This window comes from Perca fluviatilis, chromosome 21, assembly GCF_010015445.1.
Source record: "Perca fluviatilis chromosome 21, GENO_Pfluv_1.0, whole genome shotgun sequence".
NCBI classification, from domain to species: domain Eukaryota; kingdom Metazoa; phylum Chordata; class Actinopteri; order Perciformes; family Percidae; genus Perca; species Perca fluviatilis.
Window position 1 is genome coordinate 18,269,783 of NC_053132.1, and position 19,550 is coordinate 18,289,332.

At 40.3% G+C, this 19,550-nt stretch overlaps 1 protein-coding gene across 1 annotated transcript; it reads left to right on the plus strand.

The window, feature by feature from the left end:
• Positions 1 to 1,507: 1,507 nt before the first annotated feature.
• On the plus strand, positions 1,508 to 19,400 carry rnf40 (ring finger protein 40). Its single transcript, XM_039789144.1, is given in 18 exon segments — positions 1,508 to 1,628; positions 2,138 to 2,286; positions 2,426 to 2,593; positions 2,989 to 3,286; positions 4,990 to 5,034; positions 5,240 to 5,361; positions 5,573 to 5,719; positions 6,064 to 6,138; positions 6,314 to 6,433; positions 6,580 to 6,759; positions 6,960 to 7,022; positions 8,955 to 9,098; positions 9,180 to 9,329; positions 14,981 to 15,193; positions 15,287 to 15,412; positions 16,200 to 16,340; positions 16,470 to 16,571; positions 17,950 to 19,400. Coding segments are annotated over 17 exon segments (2,409 nt in total). The 5' UTR covers positions 1,508 to 1,628; positions 2,138 to 2,148; the 3' UTR covers positions 18,127 to 19,400.
• Positions 19,401 to 19,550: the final 150 nt, after the last annotated feature.

A 19,550-nucleotide genomic window follows, 5' to 3' on the forward strand; every position in this document is an offset into this window, starting at 1 on the left:
TGAAGGTTGCAATATGGTTAATTTCAGGTTTTATTTAATCTTGATTAAAAGTCTAATTAGAGCAAATGCAGGCAAAAACATGTTAATGATAAGGACTTTCTTGGACTGACACTATTTAATCTTGATTAAATAAAACATTTTACTCTGCGGAAGTAATTGTCGTCAAATGCTTCTTATATACTGTCTATGGTCAAATACGGCAAGAAAAGTGGGACAGAGAGGGGGAAAGAGAGGCCTAGGTAGCCTTTTGGGCACAGGAGAGAAGATATGTATTGCCAAGGTTGAGGTTGGGGCACTGTGCACTAGCATGGAGGGTTTGTGTGTGTGTGTGTGTGTGTGTGTGTGTGTGTGTGTGTGTGTGTGTGTGTGTGTGTGTGTGTGTGTGTGTGTGTGTGTGTGAAAGGTTTTTATTTATTGTATTTCATTATTATTAATACATTTTGATTAATTGATTGATTATTGTATTTATTTTTTGTTTCGTAAAGGGAATTAGATTGCAAATCGATTGTCTGATCCGTATGGAGCTCCTAAGGGGATCGTGAGCAAAAACAAAATCTAAAGTTTATAGTTTCATGTGCTCACGCAAAACCTTTTCATGTGCGCACATGAAAGTTTCACGGGAGCACATGAAACTAAACTTTAGATTTGTTTTCATGTGCGCCGATTTGAAACCCATTCCGCGCTGTTATGAACAGTGCCAATGCCACAGTCAGCAGCACTGCAGCAACTCTGGTTAGAAAGGATGGCGGCTGCCAAAAGGCTTCAATTTGTCCTAAGTGTCTAAGGTGACCATGACGTCCCGAAAAATTCGGGACAGTCCCGAAATCCAAGCAGTTGTCCCGAAATGATTTTTTATTTGTATTTTCGGCTTTACATGACAGACAGTTGAATTCCTGAATACAAATAAATCATTTTGGTGCGGAGTTTTGAAATTCATGTCCACGTTAAGCGTTTTAGAATGTCCCGTTCTCAACAACCGAGTTCTCATCGAACATACTCTTTCCTTATGTTTAATCCATTATTCTTGCATTTTACATTATCCGTGGAGTTGGCCACGTTTGTAACTGTTCATAAATAAAAGTAATTGCCCAATCCAAATCGCTGTATCCCTTGCTCCGGAACAGATTACAAGACTTTAAAATCTGTTTTAAATGTCGTATCGAAACAATATAATGGTGACGACTGCAAGCAAAGCAGCAATGTCCTTATAATGAAGACCTAGATTAAAATATAGTGCAACTAACTCCTGTACTAGTCATTTCTAGCTGTCACTGTCATGGCCCTGGGCTGGCTACCATGTGCTTACACATTAAGTTTTGCTCACACGAAACTTTCACGTGCGCATGTGAAAGTTTCACGTGAGCACAACTTTCGTGTGAGCACATGAAACTAAACTTTAGATTTTTTTTTGCTCACGTCATGAAACTAAACTTTAGATTTTGTTTTGCTCATGTCCCTTAGGGGCTCCGTAGATCCACACTCCGAAACAGAAGGTGGCGGTAATGCACCAATCAGCTGGATGCCAACACCTGTAAAACACGAAGAAGAAGAAGAAGTAGAACATGATCGTCATTTCCTGTAGCCTCACTTGATGCACTGACTTACATTTTCAATCGCTCCTTGTGAAGGTTTGTAACCTTAATATGTGTCAGAAAACTGTTTATTAATTTCTTTGCATGTATAGTTTCTTTACAGAATACCTTACGCGTGTAGGGATGGTCCGTGAATAAAAATGGGGAACACCAGTCATTAAATACGTTGGACAAAGAGCGCCGTTTAGCTAACCAGGTTTCGAAGAATTAACGTTAGCATTAGCATAGCTAGCATTAGCAGGCTTGCTAATGTTGGTTAAGCTTAACAGAAATGCAAAGTTAAAATTAGTCAGTAGCTTTTCATGCAGCGGTGTATACAATAACAGTCGGCATAACCGTTTAGAAACACATACTTTCATATAAACCCCACAATAGCAGTATTCGGAGACAGTTAAAAGCAGTGGCCCTGCGCTGTAATTCAAGGCTAATGCCGTTGCTAGCTGTCATCAAATTAAAGAGTTCTCCATTTGCAGACTAATCTGTAGTTTCTTAAAGCTGTAACGTTACCAACGCAAAGATTCCGTGTCATGTTTGATTTCTTACAGGGGAAGGAAATATGTCAGGTGCTGGGGGAGGAAAACGTCCCTCAGGAGGGGACAGCCCCCCTGGCCCACCTGAGAAGAAAAGCAAAAAAGAGGAGAAGACCACCACCACTCTTATTGAGCCCATACGCATAGCTGGAGTCTCCTCTACGGTCTGTCATTTGTTGTTTACTCTTACGAGTCACCATGGATGACTTATACATTGTAGCTCATCTCAAGTATTTATTTGGCCAAACAACATTCAGGATCTCTGACATTCCTCACTTTGGTGTTTGTATTGGTTCTGTGCAGGAGGAAATGGACATGAAGGTCCTCCAGTTCAAGAATAAGAAGCTGTGTGAGCGCTTGGAGCAGAGACAGACTATGGAGGATGAGTTACGAGAGAAAATTGAGAAGCTGGAGAAGAGACAAGCCACCGATGACACCACCCTGCTGATTGTCAACCGCTACTGGTCGCAGGTACCACATTTGATTACATTGTTTTAACCTAATTATGCCCCATTTTGAGATGAAACTTGATTTAAGAAATGTCCATGTAAACACATTTAGGGGGGGTCTCATTCTGTCAAAGAAACAAACAACAAATGCAAAACATGTAAATGTTAATGTCAATGTTTGCTTTAACCTGACCATCTATAGTAATATGTATTTTATTTGGTTTGTGTGCATGTAAACACACAGTAGCCAATTAGCAGAGTTTTGCACTGTGCTCAATCTGTTGAAGTACCACAGTAATGGCAGTCAAAATATCTTACAAATTGCAGTACTCCGTTTTTGCAATAGCACTGATTTTTGATGTACAGAAAGTATACCCATAGCAATGTTTTTTCAATCCTTGCATTTCTGATTTTCAGTTGGATGAGAATGTGCACATTCTACGCAAACGTATTGAACCAGATGCTCCTGTGACATCTACCCCTGCACCACCAGCGCCCCCTCTTCCTGAACCGACACCAATGGAGGAAGATGGTGTCATTTTGGCGTCACCAACTTCTGCCGTGCCTCCACCTCCACTCCCAGAGGCTCAGAACGAGGGGGAGCAGGCAGAGCAGCAGCAGGAGGATCGTCAAGAAGAGCAGAAGCAGCCCCCTCCTCCTACTGGGTCAGAAGAGTTGGTGACACCCACAAAGCTGCCACAGGACTCAACAACAGGTACGCAGTTTTAAACAGTTTTCCTGACCAAGCTGATCTCTGGAAAAGTCTCCATCACTCACTGCATTTATGGACTGCTGTAATATGACCATTTAATCTGTTATCTGACCTTATTTTATTTTAAAAGCAGTGTTTCCCACAGATTAGAAGGCAATTTCTGGCGGGGGGGGTGAGATACTTATTTTCATATAATGAAGTATCAAAAACGGAGGAGGACACGCTGTTGGATGCTGTCCTCCTCTCCTACTCTTTCTTCAATGCCTAACGAATCTATCTATTTCTCTCTCTGACCCTGTCTTTATGATTGAGCAGCACTGGTTGAAGCCTGAAAATATTGTAAACAAATTAATAACATAACTAATTACACTGGTCGGACTGTTCAGCTCTGTTTCAGACTGATACCTCCGGTTAAGGCTGGTCATCATCCTCAACACGTGCCTTTTTCAGTGTAAGAGTAAAAAAATGACATTAAATTATTTATAATAAGTTTATTTGATTCACAGCTGCGTATACATATAGCGTTTTGACCTCAACAACCCAACTGCATTTTATTGCAAACTTGCGACTAGTTAACTTTCTAAAGCAGGCGCAATCACTTGTTTGCTAAGAGTTGGGTCAGGACTCCAACATTAACACACTGACAACATTGTATTCAGAATATAAAATATTTTTATAGCACTTTTTAAATGTGTGATTGTGTAAAGGTGTTCACGAGGTACCAACCTTTTGTGAACTTATGAATTTCGCCAGCCGTCTTCTCCTGTTTCTCCTGTCATGGAGACAGACGCTGTGTGCACGGGGGGGAGGGGCTGTGTATGTGAGTGAGACGCAAGTGACAGAGAGACGGAGGAGAGCAGGGAAAGGAAATGCAGCTGAACGAATAAGCTGCGTGTTTTAAATAGCGTTAATGTAATGTGCGGCGGCAGGTGTTGATAGTGCGGCGCACCGCCACAAATTAGTCTTTGTGGGAAACACTCAATAGAATTTGGATGATAGTTTATACATGTGTATGACTCCACATTAGGTTTCAATATCAGTCCCTCTCCGGTATTCAACTTAGCCCATCTTTCTGTTATGTTGTTACTCTTGATACTCTTGTTGCTAACTTTGTGTAACTTTTGCAAAAACGTTTCAAATTTATCATTTTATTGCTATACACAGGTAGAGTGCATGAGAAGATGTAAGAGCATGTATGCGCTGTTTAAGGTGATCACCTGTTGTGAAAATGAAGGAATAGGCAAGAACTATATTACTGAATCTGACCGAGAAGAGAAAAACGTTGGGAGTGTTTTAGCTTTCTTTTGTTTAGGTAGACTTCTAGCAAAGAGCATGTAGAATGTCAGGCTATTGTAAAGCAATGCTAACCTCTCTATCTGTGTTTGCCTCGTCCATTGCTGCATGCTTTAAATGTCATGAGAACTTGCAACATGCCCATTTTTTAACTGTCAAGTCAAGGGCTGTACAAACTCAACACACACAGTTTCCAATTTTCTAGCTGAAGTTTAATGCTTTGATCATTTGATCATCTGCTGATTTTAACTCTCAAATTAACATGTTTAACAATCTCACAAAAAATTTCAGATGCATGGGCCTTGCTCCGTGGTGACAAGTTGATTATCAAGAAAAAAAAAAAACTAAAAAAAAAATGGTTAGGGGAGAAAAAAAAAAAAAAAAAAAAAAAATTTTGTGTCTTTTGCGGCGAGCCTGCCGGCAGCTCGACAATATGTGCAAGCAAGTCCAGGCTGCAGGTAACTGGAGATGTTTTTGTTACTGACACATTCATATATGATAAGCCATTGACACGCAAACATACAAATAAGAAAGGGGAACATCTGCAGCACATTTTATATCCTTCCTTAAAACTAATTACCTGCTACCAATAGTTATAGAGTGTTTTTTGCCACTTGTTAGCTCCACTCTAATTTGCCACAACTATCTTGATCTTTTTGGCAGCATGTGAGGACGATAGCCAGTCTGACATCATCAATATGAACCACACTCTGCTGGAGGAGAACAATCGTCTGCGAGACCTGGCGACTCTCCTGCAGGGCCGACACCACAAGATGTCCATGGAGGTACGATGTCCTTGGCACTGTTTGTAGATGTCAGTGTGTGTGTGTGGTGAATATTTGTGCTAGTGTGTGGGTATGAGAGTGTGTGTCAGAAGTAGTTAGAGTATGTGGATGTGAAAATTGTACGAATGTGTTTTGTGTGTATGTAGCCATTGCATTTGGTGTATACTTATTACTGATGACCGCTGTGGTCATGACTTTGCCCTTATTGCAGTACAATGAGTTAGTGGACAAGGTGACCAGCTCGGAGACCAAAGTGTCTGAGATGGAGACGACGGTGGAGGACCTTCAGTGGGACATTGAGAAACTCCGCAATAGGGAACAAAAGCTCAACAAACATCTGGCAGAAGCCATGGAGCAGGTGTGTTTACATAAAATTGTCATTGTGCAACTTGCCTCTTTCTTTAGTGTGTGCGCATGTACGTGTGCGCATGCTTTTCATCTGTCCACGAGGCATATTCATTCAGTGATACGACTCTAAGCATCAATCCATGTCAAGCCAGCTGCTCTTATTGATGCACATCCTGCTGTCAAGGCATGCATTGATGGAGTGGTATGTTTTGCATCAGCCATCTAAACATTAAAAAAATAAGCATTGTCTGAGTGATGTCATATGATGTGTGTACGTGTGCTGTGTGCTTTCATGTTGTTTTTCTGTCTTATTTGTTCTTTTTTTGACCTATGTTCTGCATGTGCTGTCTGCAGCTGAAGTCTGGATACAGCAGCACCGGCAGCTCAGGTGGACTTCCTGGAGGCCAGATTACACTGAACATTCAGAAGGTGAGCATTCATAGGAAGCATCCCTTTGCAATTCTTGTTGTGTGACATATGCCTGTTTCTTCACACATAACTTACTTTATATCTCAGATGCCGGTTTGTGCTGGCAAAGCAGGGTTTTTATACCATGCACAACAATTCTCCTATCTATAACACATTGTTTTTGTTTTCATCTTAGTTCGAGAGTCTCAATGCAGAGTTGGAGCACAACCAGGAGTTGGCTAATAGCCGCATGGCAGAGTTGGAGAAACTGCAGGTGGAGCTCCAGGAGGCTGTGAGGGAGAGTGAGAAGCTCAAGGTGAAGATGTTATCTCTGGTTGTTAGAGTAGAAGCATCAGTAACACTACACCTGGTTGTCAGGAACCCTTTTCATTTTGTAAATCTGTGGCTGAAATCATGCTCACCCTTCACTGTAATCTCCTGTTTTGTTTTTTTGTTTTTTAGATGGACTTGCGGAATATTCCAGAAGAGGTTGTGAAGGAGACTCTAGAGTACAAATGTCTGCAGTCCCAGTTCTCCCTGCTGTACAATGAGTCCCTCGGGGTGAAAACCCAGCTGGATGAGGCACGGGCCCTCCTGCTCACTGCCAAGAACGCCCACCTCCGACAGATAGAGCACATGGAGGTACATTTCATAAATCAAAGTTGATCTGTTATATTAAATAAAATAAAAAATGTTAGATGTTATTCATCAGAGACAACGTAAGATTCCTTCACTGCATCTTGGCCGTGGCCCAGTGTTGCCATTCCAACAATTTGTCTTAACAGTTTTTTGCCCTAGCAACTTAAACCTGTATGTGTGTTATACTGTTTTCAACTGTTCAGAGTGATGAGCTGTCCCTTCAGAAGAAGCTGCGGACTGAGGTTATCCAGCTGGAGGATACACTGGCCCAGTTCATATAAGGCTCTCGCTCCAGATAGCGCTTCCTTCCCGTTCCTCATACACTTCCTCCACATCTATCTAACATCAGCATACATATGTTAGTTTCTATAGTTTCTATACCTGTATTTAGAGATGGATTATGTTTTGTACTCAAGTGTAGTTACTGTAATTTGAATCTATTCATCTTGTTATCGATTTGCAGTTATATTTGCAGTCTTCTTATTATATTCTCTCTTTATAATGCCTCCTTGCACCATACAGTTGAGCATGAACTCATTTACATCACCAGATATTCTTGAATGACTCAAAACCAAACCACACTTTGACTGTGCTCTGTGTATGTCCGCCTCTCATTCTTTGTGCCTTTCCCAACACAAACCACACCTCTTCACAACCTCCTTAAAAACAAAACCCTCCATGGCCGCCTGGCGCCACCAGATAAGGGTTTTCCACACAATTTTTTCTCTTTCTCCCCTTTCCTCCTCAAAAAAACAAGCAACCATAACAAATAACCAACAAAACAAAAAAAAAAAAATACTTATAATTAAAGGTGATATGCAAGGTTTAAGAGAGGCGGGGGAAGGGGAGCTATGGTGTCATTATATAAAATATACACCCCAAACCCACAAAAAAAAATCCCTCTTTTCCTTCCTCCTTAACGCTTTCTTTCCTGGCGGCCTTGGGGGTTCTGATTTAAAGGAGACAACTGTAATGACAACATCGTGAAAAAAAAAAAAAAAAACCATTGTGTCATTTCCTCTACCAAATATTTACCTCTCAGCTTCCTTTTCCTCCCTTCCGTTCACCGTGTCCATGTCTTGGGCTATTCCTCCTGATGGGATTATTTGTTCCTTTTACCTTTCTGTGTGTCATGTTGTGTCATTTTTTTCGTCCACTGTTGTTTTGGCTTTGTCTGTGCTGTCCATGTGTCTTTTATTGTTTTCTGTGTTATTTCCTGTGGGCCGTTTCCTCTATGTCCCTTCTGTGGTCCTCCACTGCTGTTTCCTCTGCCTTGGTCTGTTGCTCCAACTGTTCCACTTGTTGTTTGTTCTTCTTCCTTCTGTGTGTTATGTATCGTTCGTTCGTATTCCTCCTGTTTGTTCTATGGGTTACCTATTTTCATGTGTGTTTTGGTCTCTTCCATATCCATGTTAGAAAAAAAGGTTCCATTCTATCCATGTGTGTCTAAAAAAAAGCCAAAGTGGCAAAAAAGTTGTTGGGGAGATGTGGTGTTATGTTGTTAAGGGGTGCCGGGGTTTGGGGTGGAAAAAAGAAGAATACAGTAACTACAAAATAAGGGGTAAATATTTAATTTTATATTGAGTGGTGGGGGAAAGAAGAAATAAATAAATTAAAAAAAAATATAAAGGGTAAATAATATAATTAATAATACTAACTGTGCGTGGGAAATAACGTCATTTTTCTCAGTTCACTCACGTGTTTCTCTTTCTCTGTGTGTGTGTGTGTGTGTGTGTATGTGTGTGTATGTGTCTGTCTCCGGGTGTGTGCTGTGTGTCTCTCTCTGCCTGTCTGTGTGTGTGTGTCTGTGTGTATGTGTGTGTGTGTTTCTGTGTGTGTGTGTGTGTGTTTCTTTTTTTTGTGTGTATGTATCTGTGTGTGTCTGTGTGTGTGTGTGTGTGTGTGTATATGTGTGTGTGTGTTTGTGTGTATTATATGTGTATGTGTTCTTTTATATGTGTGTATATATATATATGTGTATATATATATATGTGTATATATGTGTATATATATGTGTGTATATATATGTATATATATATATATGTATATATATATATGTGTGTATATATATGTATATGTATGTATGTTGGTATCGTTTGCTCTTTTCTACCAGCAACAATGTCTTTTTTTAAGCAAATGTGTGCACGCTTAGAAGCAGTCAACTAACTGCACTGATGGGATTGCTAATGTACATGTAGTGTCTTTTTCTTCTTTAATCCATCAGGAAAGCCCAGGAGTCCCAGAAAGAGATGAAGCTCCTGTTGGACATGTATAAGTCGGCTCCAAAGGAGCAGAGGGACAAAGTGCAGCTCATGGCAGCTGAACGTAAATCTAAAGCAGAGGTTTGTTCTTTGGTGTCATTGTCTTTCGGTCATACTTTTTCACATTTCTTTTTTGCATCTGGTAACCCCTATCTCGCCCAGGTCGATGAGTTGAGGATGCGAGTGCGAGAGCTGGAGGAGAGGGAGAGAAAGGAAAGCAAGAAGCTGGCTGATGAAGATGCCCTCAGGAAGATCCGAGTGGCAGAAGAGACCATTGAGCATCTGCAGAAGAAACTCGCTGCCACGAAGCAGGTATGCATGTTTTGTTGTCTCAAACATATATCGAAGCACGTGATTGGAACAAAACTCAGGCAGGAGGCTGAGCATGTGTACCACTTTTATGTTTACTTCTATCTAGTACACTTATGCTTTACCAGGGAAAAGACTCACCATCCAATTGTAACCATTTAAAAATAATTTTGCATCATTTTTTAACTAAAGGTTTTTAAATGCAGTCTATACACATTTTCTACAGTTAGTCATAGCAGCAAATTGACACAATAGCTTGATAAAATTCTAACTTCTTCCCTTATTTAAACAAATTAAGAATTTCCGACCAGCATGAAATGAGACATGAATCATCAGCCCTATATGGAGAAATGTCAGATTTAAGCCTTCGGAGCAGCCACAGATATGAATACAAACAAGCCAGCTGTGTTAAGAATGAAAGTAGTGAAATGAGTATCACATTTGCCTAAGATAGAGGTTCTCCTAATCTTAGACAACAAAAGAGGAATTGAAAGCTGACTATGTGGCCTGTAATTTAAATATTGTCAGCTGGTTAACTAGCCTATATGTTAGCATAATTTGTTGTTGCATTTTTTTCTTGTTTTTCATTATTATTTTTGGCTGCAGTTTCTCTGTTATATCAGTTATAAATATACAAATCTCTTGGCACTCGAAAGCTGTAAGCATGGCAGCGCTGTTGTTGAAAAGAGTAAAAAAGAAATCCCTGAAGACACTTTGGTTTGTCCTTACAGAAACAGCTTTAAGGCTAATTCTCATAACCTTTTAAATACACAAATCAAATGTAATTACATTTTAGTTTTGACAATGTCCATGTTTGTTTATTCATTATCTTTATTTTATGACAATATAGTTTTTTTTTTTTTAAAGCTCTGCCATTATTTATTTAATGTCTTGCACAACATAGATTGATTTCTTTTTTTAATTTCCTTTTTCGGTTATCATTTTGTTATCTGGCACAAATGCATTTACAGTGCTGTCTAACCGCTGGAACACACCGCATGCATAAGCGTCGCGTATAGCAGCGTAGCGCAGCTATATTTATTTAGGCGCCCATGTTATCCAGCTGTCTGGCCACACCGGGCGCTTGGCACGCAGAGTCTCCTCTATTTATTGTGCGCAGGGTTCATACAGGTGCTTGAAATCCTTGAAAATGCTTGAATTTTGATGTTATGTTTTCAAGGTTGGAAAAGTGTTTGAATTTTGGATAAAATGCTTGAAATTGTAACTATATTTCCTTTCACAACAATGAATCTGTTACGCTATCTTCTGTAGGCTAAGCATCATGGACACCTGGCCAATAAATGGTATTGAAGGGCGGGTTTTGGCGCGGCCATAGTGGGATTCGTAATATCGCTGCCGGCAGGTTGTCGTTTCAATGAACGTTGGCTGGAAGATGAAAAATACAAATTATGGATTAAACGGGGACAAACCCTACGAGTTGCCTCTTGTAAAGTCTGCAAAAAAGATGTGCAGCTTTTCACAATGGTCGAGTCTGCGCTCTCGAGTCACATTAAGTAAGTTTCAAGTAAGCCAACTGAAATAGTACACGTTAGCGCCAGTTAGCGCCTATTTGTTTATGCTAGTTACTTCTAGCTAGGAATTCGCAGGCTAAATGACTGAAAGTACTTGGTGTGATAATGTAGCTAATGTTAGTATTGCATGTCCGTTATGGCACGTTCATTTGTGGAATATGCAGTGAACATAGCCAAAGTTACATCACAGTAACTGTAACGTTACTACCCGCAATTAAAACCTGCAAACGTTAGCCCAGTGCATAACAACAATCGTTGGTTGCTCAACAGAAATCGTGTCAGATGGAGTGTCATACAAGTAGCCTACTGTAAGGTTGAGGATGGCCTTATGCACTATTTGCACTACTCTATTCCAGTAGATAAATGTATATGTCTTGGCAATGAAGTACTTTTAAAAAAATATATATATATTTAAATTAATATAGGCTATTTATCAGGCAGGTGCCTGTGCTCAGTCTTCTGGGTTAAAATGGAATTACAGGTGGTTGTTGTTGTTGTTGCACTGTCTCAGATTTTGTTCAAACCTAGTCTATATCAAGAATGTGTCCCAAAACCAGGGCCTGTAAAATATTTCTGTTCAAATCCTATGTCTTCATATTTTTAGCCCTTGAAATTACTTCAGTTTTACAGCCTGAAAATCACATTATCTGGGAAGCAATATTTGGACATTAATTCATAGGCAGCCCTAACTTTGTAGGTTGGAAGACAAACATGTCAATATGACTGAACCATTACAAGTTTGTACAGCATGCCCTAGATTTGGAAAAAAGTGTGAAAGGACATTAAGGGAAGCATAAACTTTGAGCAAAATCTAAGAGGGTGCACCACCTTTTTTCCTGGATTTTGACACAGAATGACCCAGCTGCATGTCATTTGGCTCACATCCTCCCACTCAGTGCTCCTCTCCATAGCTGTCTTACTGTATGTTATGTTAGGAACCATGAAGAGGTTAAACATTTTAAAGGTGATAATTCAGGGTTAGTGAAGTGAACCTGTTGAGTGATTTTGTTTGGGGTAATTGTTTTTACATTGACTCAGGGAGGTTAGATGGCAAGCAAAGTCTACTTAGACAGTGATACATTTTGAAAAATAAAACACAAACTTGTGTTTTGCTTAAATATCTGATCCTTCTGCTATTACGAAACACAATTTTGGCTGTTTATAGTATTATGTCTTTTAATGTGACAAAAACACTAAATAATAATTTAGACTATGTATTGGCATATATTTGACGGTGGTGTAAGGTGCTGGAAAAAGCTTTAAAATGGACATTGAAAGTGCTTGAAAAGTGCTTGAATTTGACCTTGGAATAAGTGTACGAACCCTGTGCACGGTATGCGAGTGTATGTGTCAAGCCAGGAAGGTAATCGCATACAGGAAGATCACAGTGCAGCTGGATATTTTACCAAAATAAACACATTTCAAAATTAAAACAGCCAGGTTTATGGTGATTTTGGCTGTCTTGACTTCTCCTGATCACGTGACGACACGTAATCAGACACACTGAGAGAGAGAGAGACGGACGGACAGAGAGACACACACAGCCACATATAGGCTTCAATTACAACAGTTTTCCCCACTCATCCTGTCTCTCTTTCTATGAGAGAGAGAGAGAGAGAGAGAGAGAGAGCGCGCATAGAAATACGCATCCGGTATGAATGGCCAGGCGCACGATCAGGCACGTATATATACGCTACGCCACACTTAAGCGTGCGGTGTGTTCCAGCTGTAAACCTGCTACAAGAGAGAAGGAGGGGGATGCTATGAGATAATCATGTTCACATTTTAAGAAAAAACTATTAGGCTGGGTGGGGCAAATCTTTTTTGGATGAGGCACCCTGATAAATTTGAAGTATGTAAAACACTGTCAGATCTGAGCTCGCTTACTTGGCTCTGCTGTCTTGTAAATGTTGAGACTCTCTCATGAAATTTCATTTGTCAGACAACTAAGGGAGTAGGAGAGCAAAGTGTCATGAGATGGTATAAAATAAAACCATTAACTGACTGGGGTGAACTGTTGATAGTAATGTCATTGTCATTCTAAAACTTGAGTTGTGTAGATACAGGATACACCCACGTTAGATAATGTAATACTGTCACGATAATATTCATTCAAATGTTGACCTTAGTGCTGCATTGAATATGATCTTGAAGTCTTTGAGGCTTATTACTTAATATGAATCATATTATCTTCACCCAATGAGTCCTGAGGATCGCTGGTGTACTCTGACTGTAATTAAATCAAATACAGGAAATTACACCAAAATGTAAAAGTGTCATGACCGTGTTTTAAGTTGTTTAACTGTTCCATACCATTTTATGAGCATAAAGGAGACAGATGTTGAGATCTGAAAGCCTGCTGTTCCTCATGCTTGGGAGGTCTAGCAGAACATAATTAAAAGAAGGCAAAACACAGTCTCAACTGATACTGATGTATTCAAATCTTTACTTTTGTCTTCTTATCTGGTATAAAGTTAAAGTACAGCAACTAAACTGTTTTGGACTCAGATGTGTTTGATTTGTTCTCCTTAGTTCCTGGCTGCCAGAATTTAACTTTTGTAGGGTGACAGATTGCCAACACAACCCAATAAACAAGCTACTTGAGATCATATGACTTTTGTTTATAGGTCCCATTTGGCTTGTAAGTGGGCAGCGCGAAGCAAATGCAGCAAAGTTAAATTTGTTAAATGTTTGCAGCACAGAAAACAAACCAGGTGTGATTGCGCCTCGAGATGCATAGTCATAAAGAGGCCAGTCTGGCTCAACGGATGTAAATTGCCGGGATAAATCCTGACACGCCAGATGTCCCTTTTTGGCAATAAGTCTTATACCGTTGGAAAGCCTGTTTAGTTCCCTATCAAATGGTGCCCCATTTGTAAGGAACAGGCATTTGTGGGATGAGCAGCAGCGGTGAGTATGTGGGTTGCGACCCCTTGAAAAATTTGCCAAATCTTCTCTGCCAATGCCAAACAGCTTATTCTGCCATTGACTCGTTTGGTGGATTGGATGATTGAAGTTTGAAGAAACAAGACATAATGGCAATTGAACAATTTATTCATTTCACAAACGGGAGCCTCAGTAGCATGTGGAAGAACCATACATAGCCACAACAGCCTGGCACCTTCTCCCCTCCGCTCCTGTTTGTGAAATGAATAAATTGTTCAATTGCCAATATGTCTTGTTTCTTCAAACATCAATCATCCAATCCACCAAACACCAAACGAGTCAATGGCAGAATAAGCTGTTTGGCATTGGCAGAGAAGATTTGGCAAATTTTTCAAGGGCGCAACCCACATACTCACACTGCTGTTCATCCCACAAATGCCTGTTCCTTACAAATGGGGCACCATTTGATAGGGAACTAAACAGGCTTTCCAACGGTATAAGATTTATTGCCAAAAAGCATTGTTGCCACAGAGAAATAATCCACCAAACACAAATTTCCTTACTTTTTGTTTTAAGTTTATATTGCAAGGGCGCAGTTGCTGCATCTGGGGCTTAGCGCAGGCCAGGACGTTGTGATTGGTTTAAAGAAATGCAAACAAGTCGGTGCGTTTTTTTTCCCCCTATCCCGGAATAGATGAGCGCTGTAGCCAGACCATACTACATAATACATGCATAGTGCTGTGGAGAATTCAAGACCTTAAATAGGCCATTGAAGGTCTAATGTAATAAATCCCATCATGTAATATGATGACAGCACACTCAAATTTAACAATTTTGCACATTTGTGCTTCTTAATACTAAAATCTACCAAATAGATTCAACTGTATTATTGATTCAGGCTAATTAGACACTTGTTTTTATTTAAAATTTTATTTGAGGTACATTGGAGAACCGAAGGATCATATTGTCTTTGTGTGTAGTGATGATGTGTGTTTTATTATTGTTTATGTAGACGTCATAAAGAAAGAGTTAGGAAGAATGCTGGTGATTCATTTTTCAATCTGTAATAAATTAATGGTCTTTTTATTTCATACACACATGGATTACTTTTAGTTTTTTTTTTTTTGTGACTACAGATGATGAAGATAGACCTCACTGGGTTTAAAATGAGTTGAGAGGCACTATCTGTCACTGTGTCTTCATTGTTTTTGATCCCTGACTCCTCTGTCTCTTGAGGAGGAGGAAGCCCTGCTGAGTGAGATGGATGTAACCGGCCAGGCCTTCGAGGACATGCAGGAGCAGAACAGCCGCTTGTTGCAGCAGTTACGGGAGAAGGACGACGCCAATTTCAAGCTGATGAGTGAGCGGATCAAATCTAACCAGATCTACAAGCTGCTGAAAGAGGAGAAGGAGGAGTTGGCTGACCAAGTTCTTACATTCAAAACCCAGGTGACGTGTGACTTCTTAACCTGGAAATGCAGCATTGATGGTTTTCATTGTGTCAAGGCCACTGAAGTATTAACTGTTACTGTCACTCTCCAGGTGGATGCCCAGCTGCTAGTTGTGCAGAAGTTAGAGGAAAAAGAGGGCATCCTCCAGAGCACACTTGCCGCTCTGGAAAAAGAGCTGGCTGTCCGGACACAAGCACTAGAACTCAACAAGAGGAAGGTGAGGAGAGAGAGGCCATCACTCATATTGTCAGCTCTTGCATTTAAGGTTTACTAATCACCAGATCATTTGATTGCTGCCAGATGTCGATTTTCCTACTCATAAACACTGCATTATAAAAGGATCTGGATAATAGCATGTGCTAAAAGTCGAACTTTATCATTTTGGTGTGTTCAGGTGCTCGTGAAAAGTTCTGACATCCAAGATTTGTGGGGTTGCTTCCACAAAACATTAATGAGCTACATTGTCTGCAGATGAAACCCACCTGTCTTTCAAGATTCCCACACTTTTGCAAGTAGTTAAGTGCCTACTTTTGGGACATACTTCTGATAATTTGCTAACATTACCCAAGTGCCTGTCAAGACAGCAATTTTGCAATGCTAATGAGGTCATCTTGTGTGTTTTTATTTAATTTTTTTCACATTTGATTTTCAAGTAGAAACAACAATGACAATCAAATTAAACAGAACAGAAAACGCACAAAAGGAGCTGCTTACTTTAACTGAAACCAGTGGTTCCCTGGCAGCTATAAAGAGGATCTAAAAACTTGGAAAATGGTCGTCAGACATGGAAAATATACACAATCTGGAGTAAATAGGATAAAACATGCAAAATGTTTAAGTTGGTACACAACTAAATCTTTGAAGTTGAAGCACAAAGAATAGACTCAGAATGTCAAGTTTTATCCAAGCTTACTGTACTACCACTACATTACATCTCAGGAATTCCATCATTAGGTTTTTTTTAATTTTTTTATTGAGTGTGTCCGGTTCCTTCCCTGCTGCAGGCAGTGGAGGCTGCCCAGCTGGCAGAGGACCTGAAGGTGCAGCTGGAGCACACGCAGGCCAAGCTTAAGGAGATCCAGGTCTCTGTGGCTGAGAACCGCACCGCCCGGGAGAGGGAGAGCAGCAACCTAAAACGAGCACAGGTATGTCGTATTTCATCACTGGGGATAATCCCTCCAAACTCCTTCCGAAACTCTCACCAATTACTCCTAAAGTTCTGACTGGAAGATCACATCAGCAGTTAAACGACACCCTCTCCTGATGCCTTTTAGGAGGATCTGTCGAGGCTGAGACGGAAGCTGGAGAAACAGAAGAAGGTGGAGGTGTACTCTGATGCTGATGAGATCCTGCAGGAGGAGATCAACCAGTACAAGGTCAGGAAGAAATAACTTTGATGCCGAGAAAATGTATGGCTTTAATCAACCTGTTAGTGTCGAGGGAGTTATAAAAACAACCGACCGCTTTATGGCACAATCTGCAGTATGCTGTTGACAGAACTATAACAGTCTATTGAAAGTAATGTGATGTAATGAAAATTACTACACCTTTGTAATTAGCTCGACTGGCTGTTTTTCATATGCGAGTATGGGCCAGAAAGTAAACTCAAACCTCCACAGAAATACTATAGTCTGGGGATATCAAAAAGCTTACTTGTTCAAGATTAACTTTATTTTCCCACATCGTGGGAAATTTGTCTTGGGCACTTAACCCATGCTGCAGCCATAGTAAAAACAAACAACACAGACAGCATGTACAAACAACAGATACCATACAACAGACCGTACTATGGTACTGATGGTGTATAGAAAACCCCACATGGTGTCATGCAATGCATTCGTTAAACATTGTTCAAAATAAATAAATAAAATAAATTTAAAAAGAGATCACAAGTACAAGAATTTCAATTCTCCATCGTCGTGCAGGCCTGTTCTGCCTTTTACTTGCGGCTATTTAGGAGCTTAATAGACACTGGGATGAATGAGTTTTTGAAACGGTCAAGTCTGCAGCGAGGAACTCTAAACCTCCTACCGGATGGCAGCAGCAGCTCATATTCTGCGTGCAGAACGTAAGACGTGTCGCTAACAATTCTATTTGCTTGTCACAAAGAAGCCTGCTCATAAATACTTGGCATGGATAAGTGCTCTTTAACACCTATGATCTTCCATGCAGTATGAATCAGTCGTAACAGTTTAGTTTTCAACTGCACAGAGAGGTTGCCAAACCAAGCTGTAATACCATACCTGTCCATGCTCTCCAGGACTGCCTGATAAAATATCCCCAAAAAATTTTTGCGACGCCATGAATTCTCAAACGACATTAGAAATGCAACCGTTGCTGCAGTCTGCAGCAGAGACTGTCGACATGTGTACTCCAGGTTAGTGACTCGTCAATATAAACGCCAAGATATTTGTATGAGTGGGCCTGAGTGATGGTTTGGTTGTGGATGACCACAGGCCTGTGGGTCAAACACCATCTCTTCAGTCTTGGAAACGTTTAAAACTAGGTGGTTATCGTCGCACCCATTCACAAACTTTTGGATTTCCATAAAATAATCAGATGGGTCACAGTTCTTTTTCAGCAGAGATAAAATTGCAGTGTCGTCAGAAAATGTAATGACATTATTATTAAGTGAAAAGGACAGGTGAGCTCTGTGACATCAAGCTGTGTTACCATACAATGGTTGGAGGTAATAACAGTGTTGGCAAGTCAGTATTTGGCCCATATACAATGTATTTTCTTTTCTGTCTCCAGGCCAAGCTGCGCTGCCCCTGCTGCAACACGCGAGACAAGGAGACGGTGCTCACCAAGTGTTTCCACGTATTCTGCTACGAATGTCTGAAGATGCGTTACGACACCCGACAGAGGAAGTGCCCTAAGTGCAACTGTGCCTTCGGAGCCAACGACTTTCACCGCATCTACATCACCTAATTCACAGACAGAGGACTTAAAAGAGAAAACCGAAGAGAGAACCAAAGGAGTGAAACGAATAGAGAAAAGACAAGACTTTTACTCAAAGAGGCGGACATTTAGGGGATATCAGATGAGATGTTTCCCCCGTTTTAATCTCTCTTCGGAAAGACTTGTTTTACCGGATCATTGCCAGTTGGTGATTTGACCAAACAGATAGTGACACATCTGACTGAGTGTTGTGCTGTAGTTAATAAACACAGTTGTTTTGTGCACACAGTGATATTCTTACATGTTGCGCTGCTCTGCACTGTTTTCCTGTCCTTGCCATACTTGCCATGTTAAACATCCTCTCTTTTAACAAACTGGGCCCACTTTTAAATATATATTTTTTTAATGTATTGCAAAACTTGGAACTGCAGTGGTACATGGTTGATCTTAATGAAGCGTTTCTTTCAATTGTTTTGTCCTGCTGGTTTTTGGAAATCCCGTAAAATCAGTGAAATTTAAATTTCAAAATTAAAAGAATCCGTGCTTTACAAACTTGAGAACTGCATGTGCAAAACTAAATATGTTTCTAATTTATAAACAGACAGAATTGTGTAACTTCCTTGGTTAGGCTATAGTATTAACAATGCCTGAGAGACCTCAGCTAGTTTGGCACCCAGTCAGCACATACAGGAGTGTTTGGATCACCTTGGGCAAGGTCCTCTGTGTGTGTGTGTGTGTGTGTGTGTGTGTGTGTGTGTGTGTGTGTGTGTGTCCTGTTGCCATGGTTCCTATTGGAGAATTTGACACAACATCTGCAGCTTATAGTGCCTCATTACTGATGAAATCACTGCAGTGGAAAGTCAGCTCATATGGGTGTCCTTAGTGGGCTGTGCTGCTCCAGGTCCTCTTTAAGGTTAGCCGTGACAGAGTACAAAAACATCTGTTTAACAACATGCTTCTTACCTAATTGAGCCAATGAAACCCCTTTTCCTCAGTTTGGATGATGTGAACTATTTACTGGGAGGTTGGTTAGCGTCTGTTTGACGTTAGCTCTTGTGGGAAAGGCACTTTGCACCATGTAGCACACATAAAATGTTCCAGGCTGCAGAGAAAAAGTTGATATGTTAAAAAAAAAAAAAAAAGGTTTATCAGGCATTTGGGAGCAGTTAAGTAAGACTTCTTCAAGAATTGGCTATTATGTTCGCAAAAATTAAGAGTAACTTTGATTGGTAGTAATACATTGGCAGTGGTTGTTTACTCATATGAATGTGCATAACCTGTCATAAATAAATTAGTAGTTTTGACTTTGTGCTAAGTGATCATTTGTATGCCACACAGCAACAGATGTTGTAACTGATTTTCTTCATTAGTATATGAGACAATGCTGTGACAGGGGCCAACCTGATAGCACTCCAGGCACGAGTTCACTGGCTTTGTTATTGCATATTTGTGCT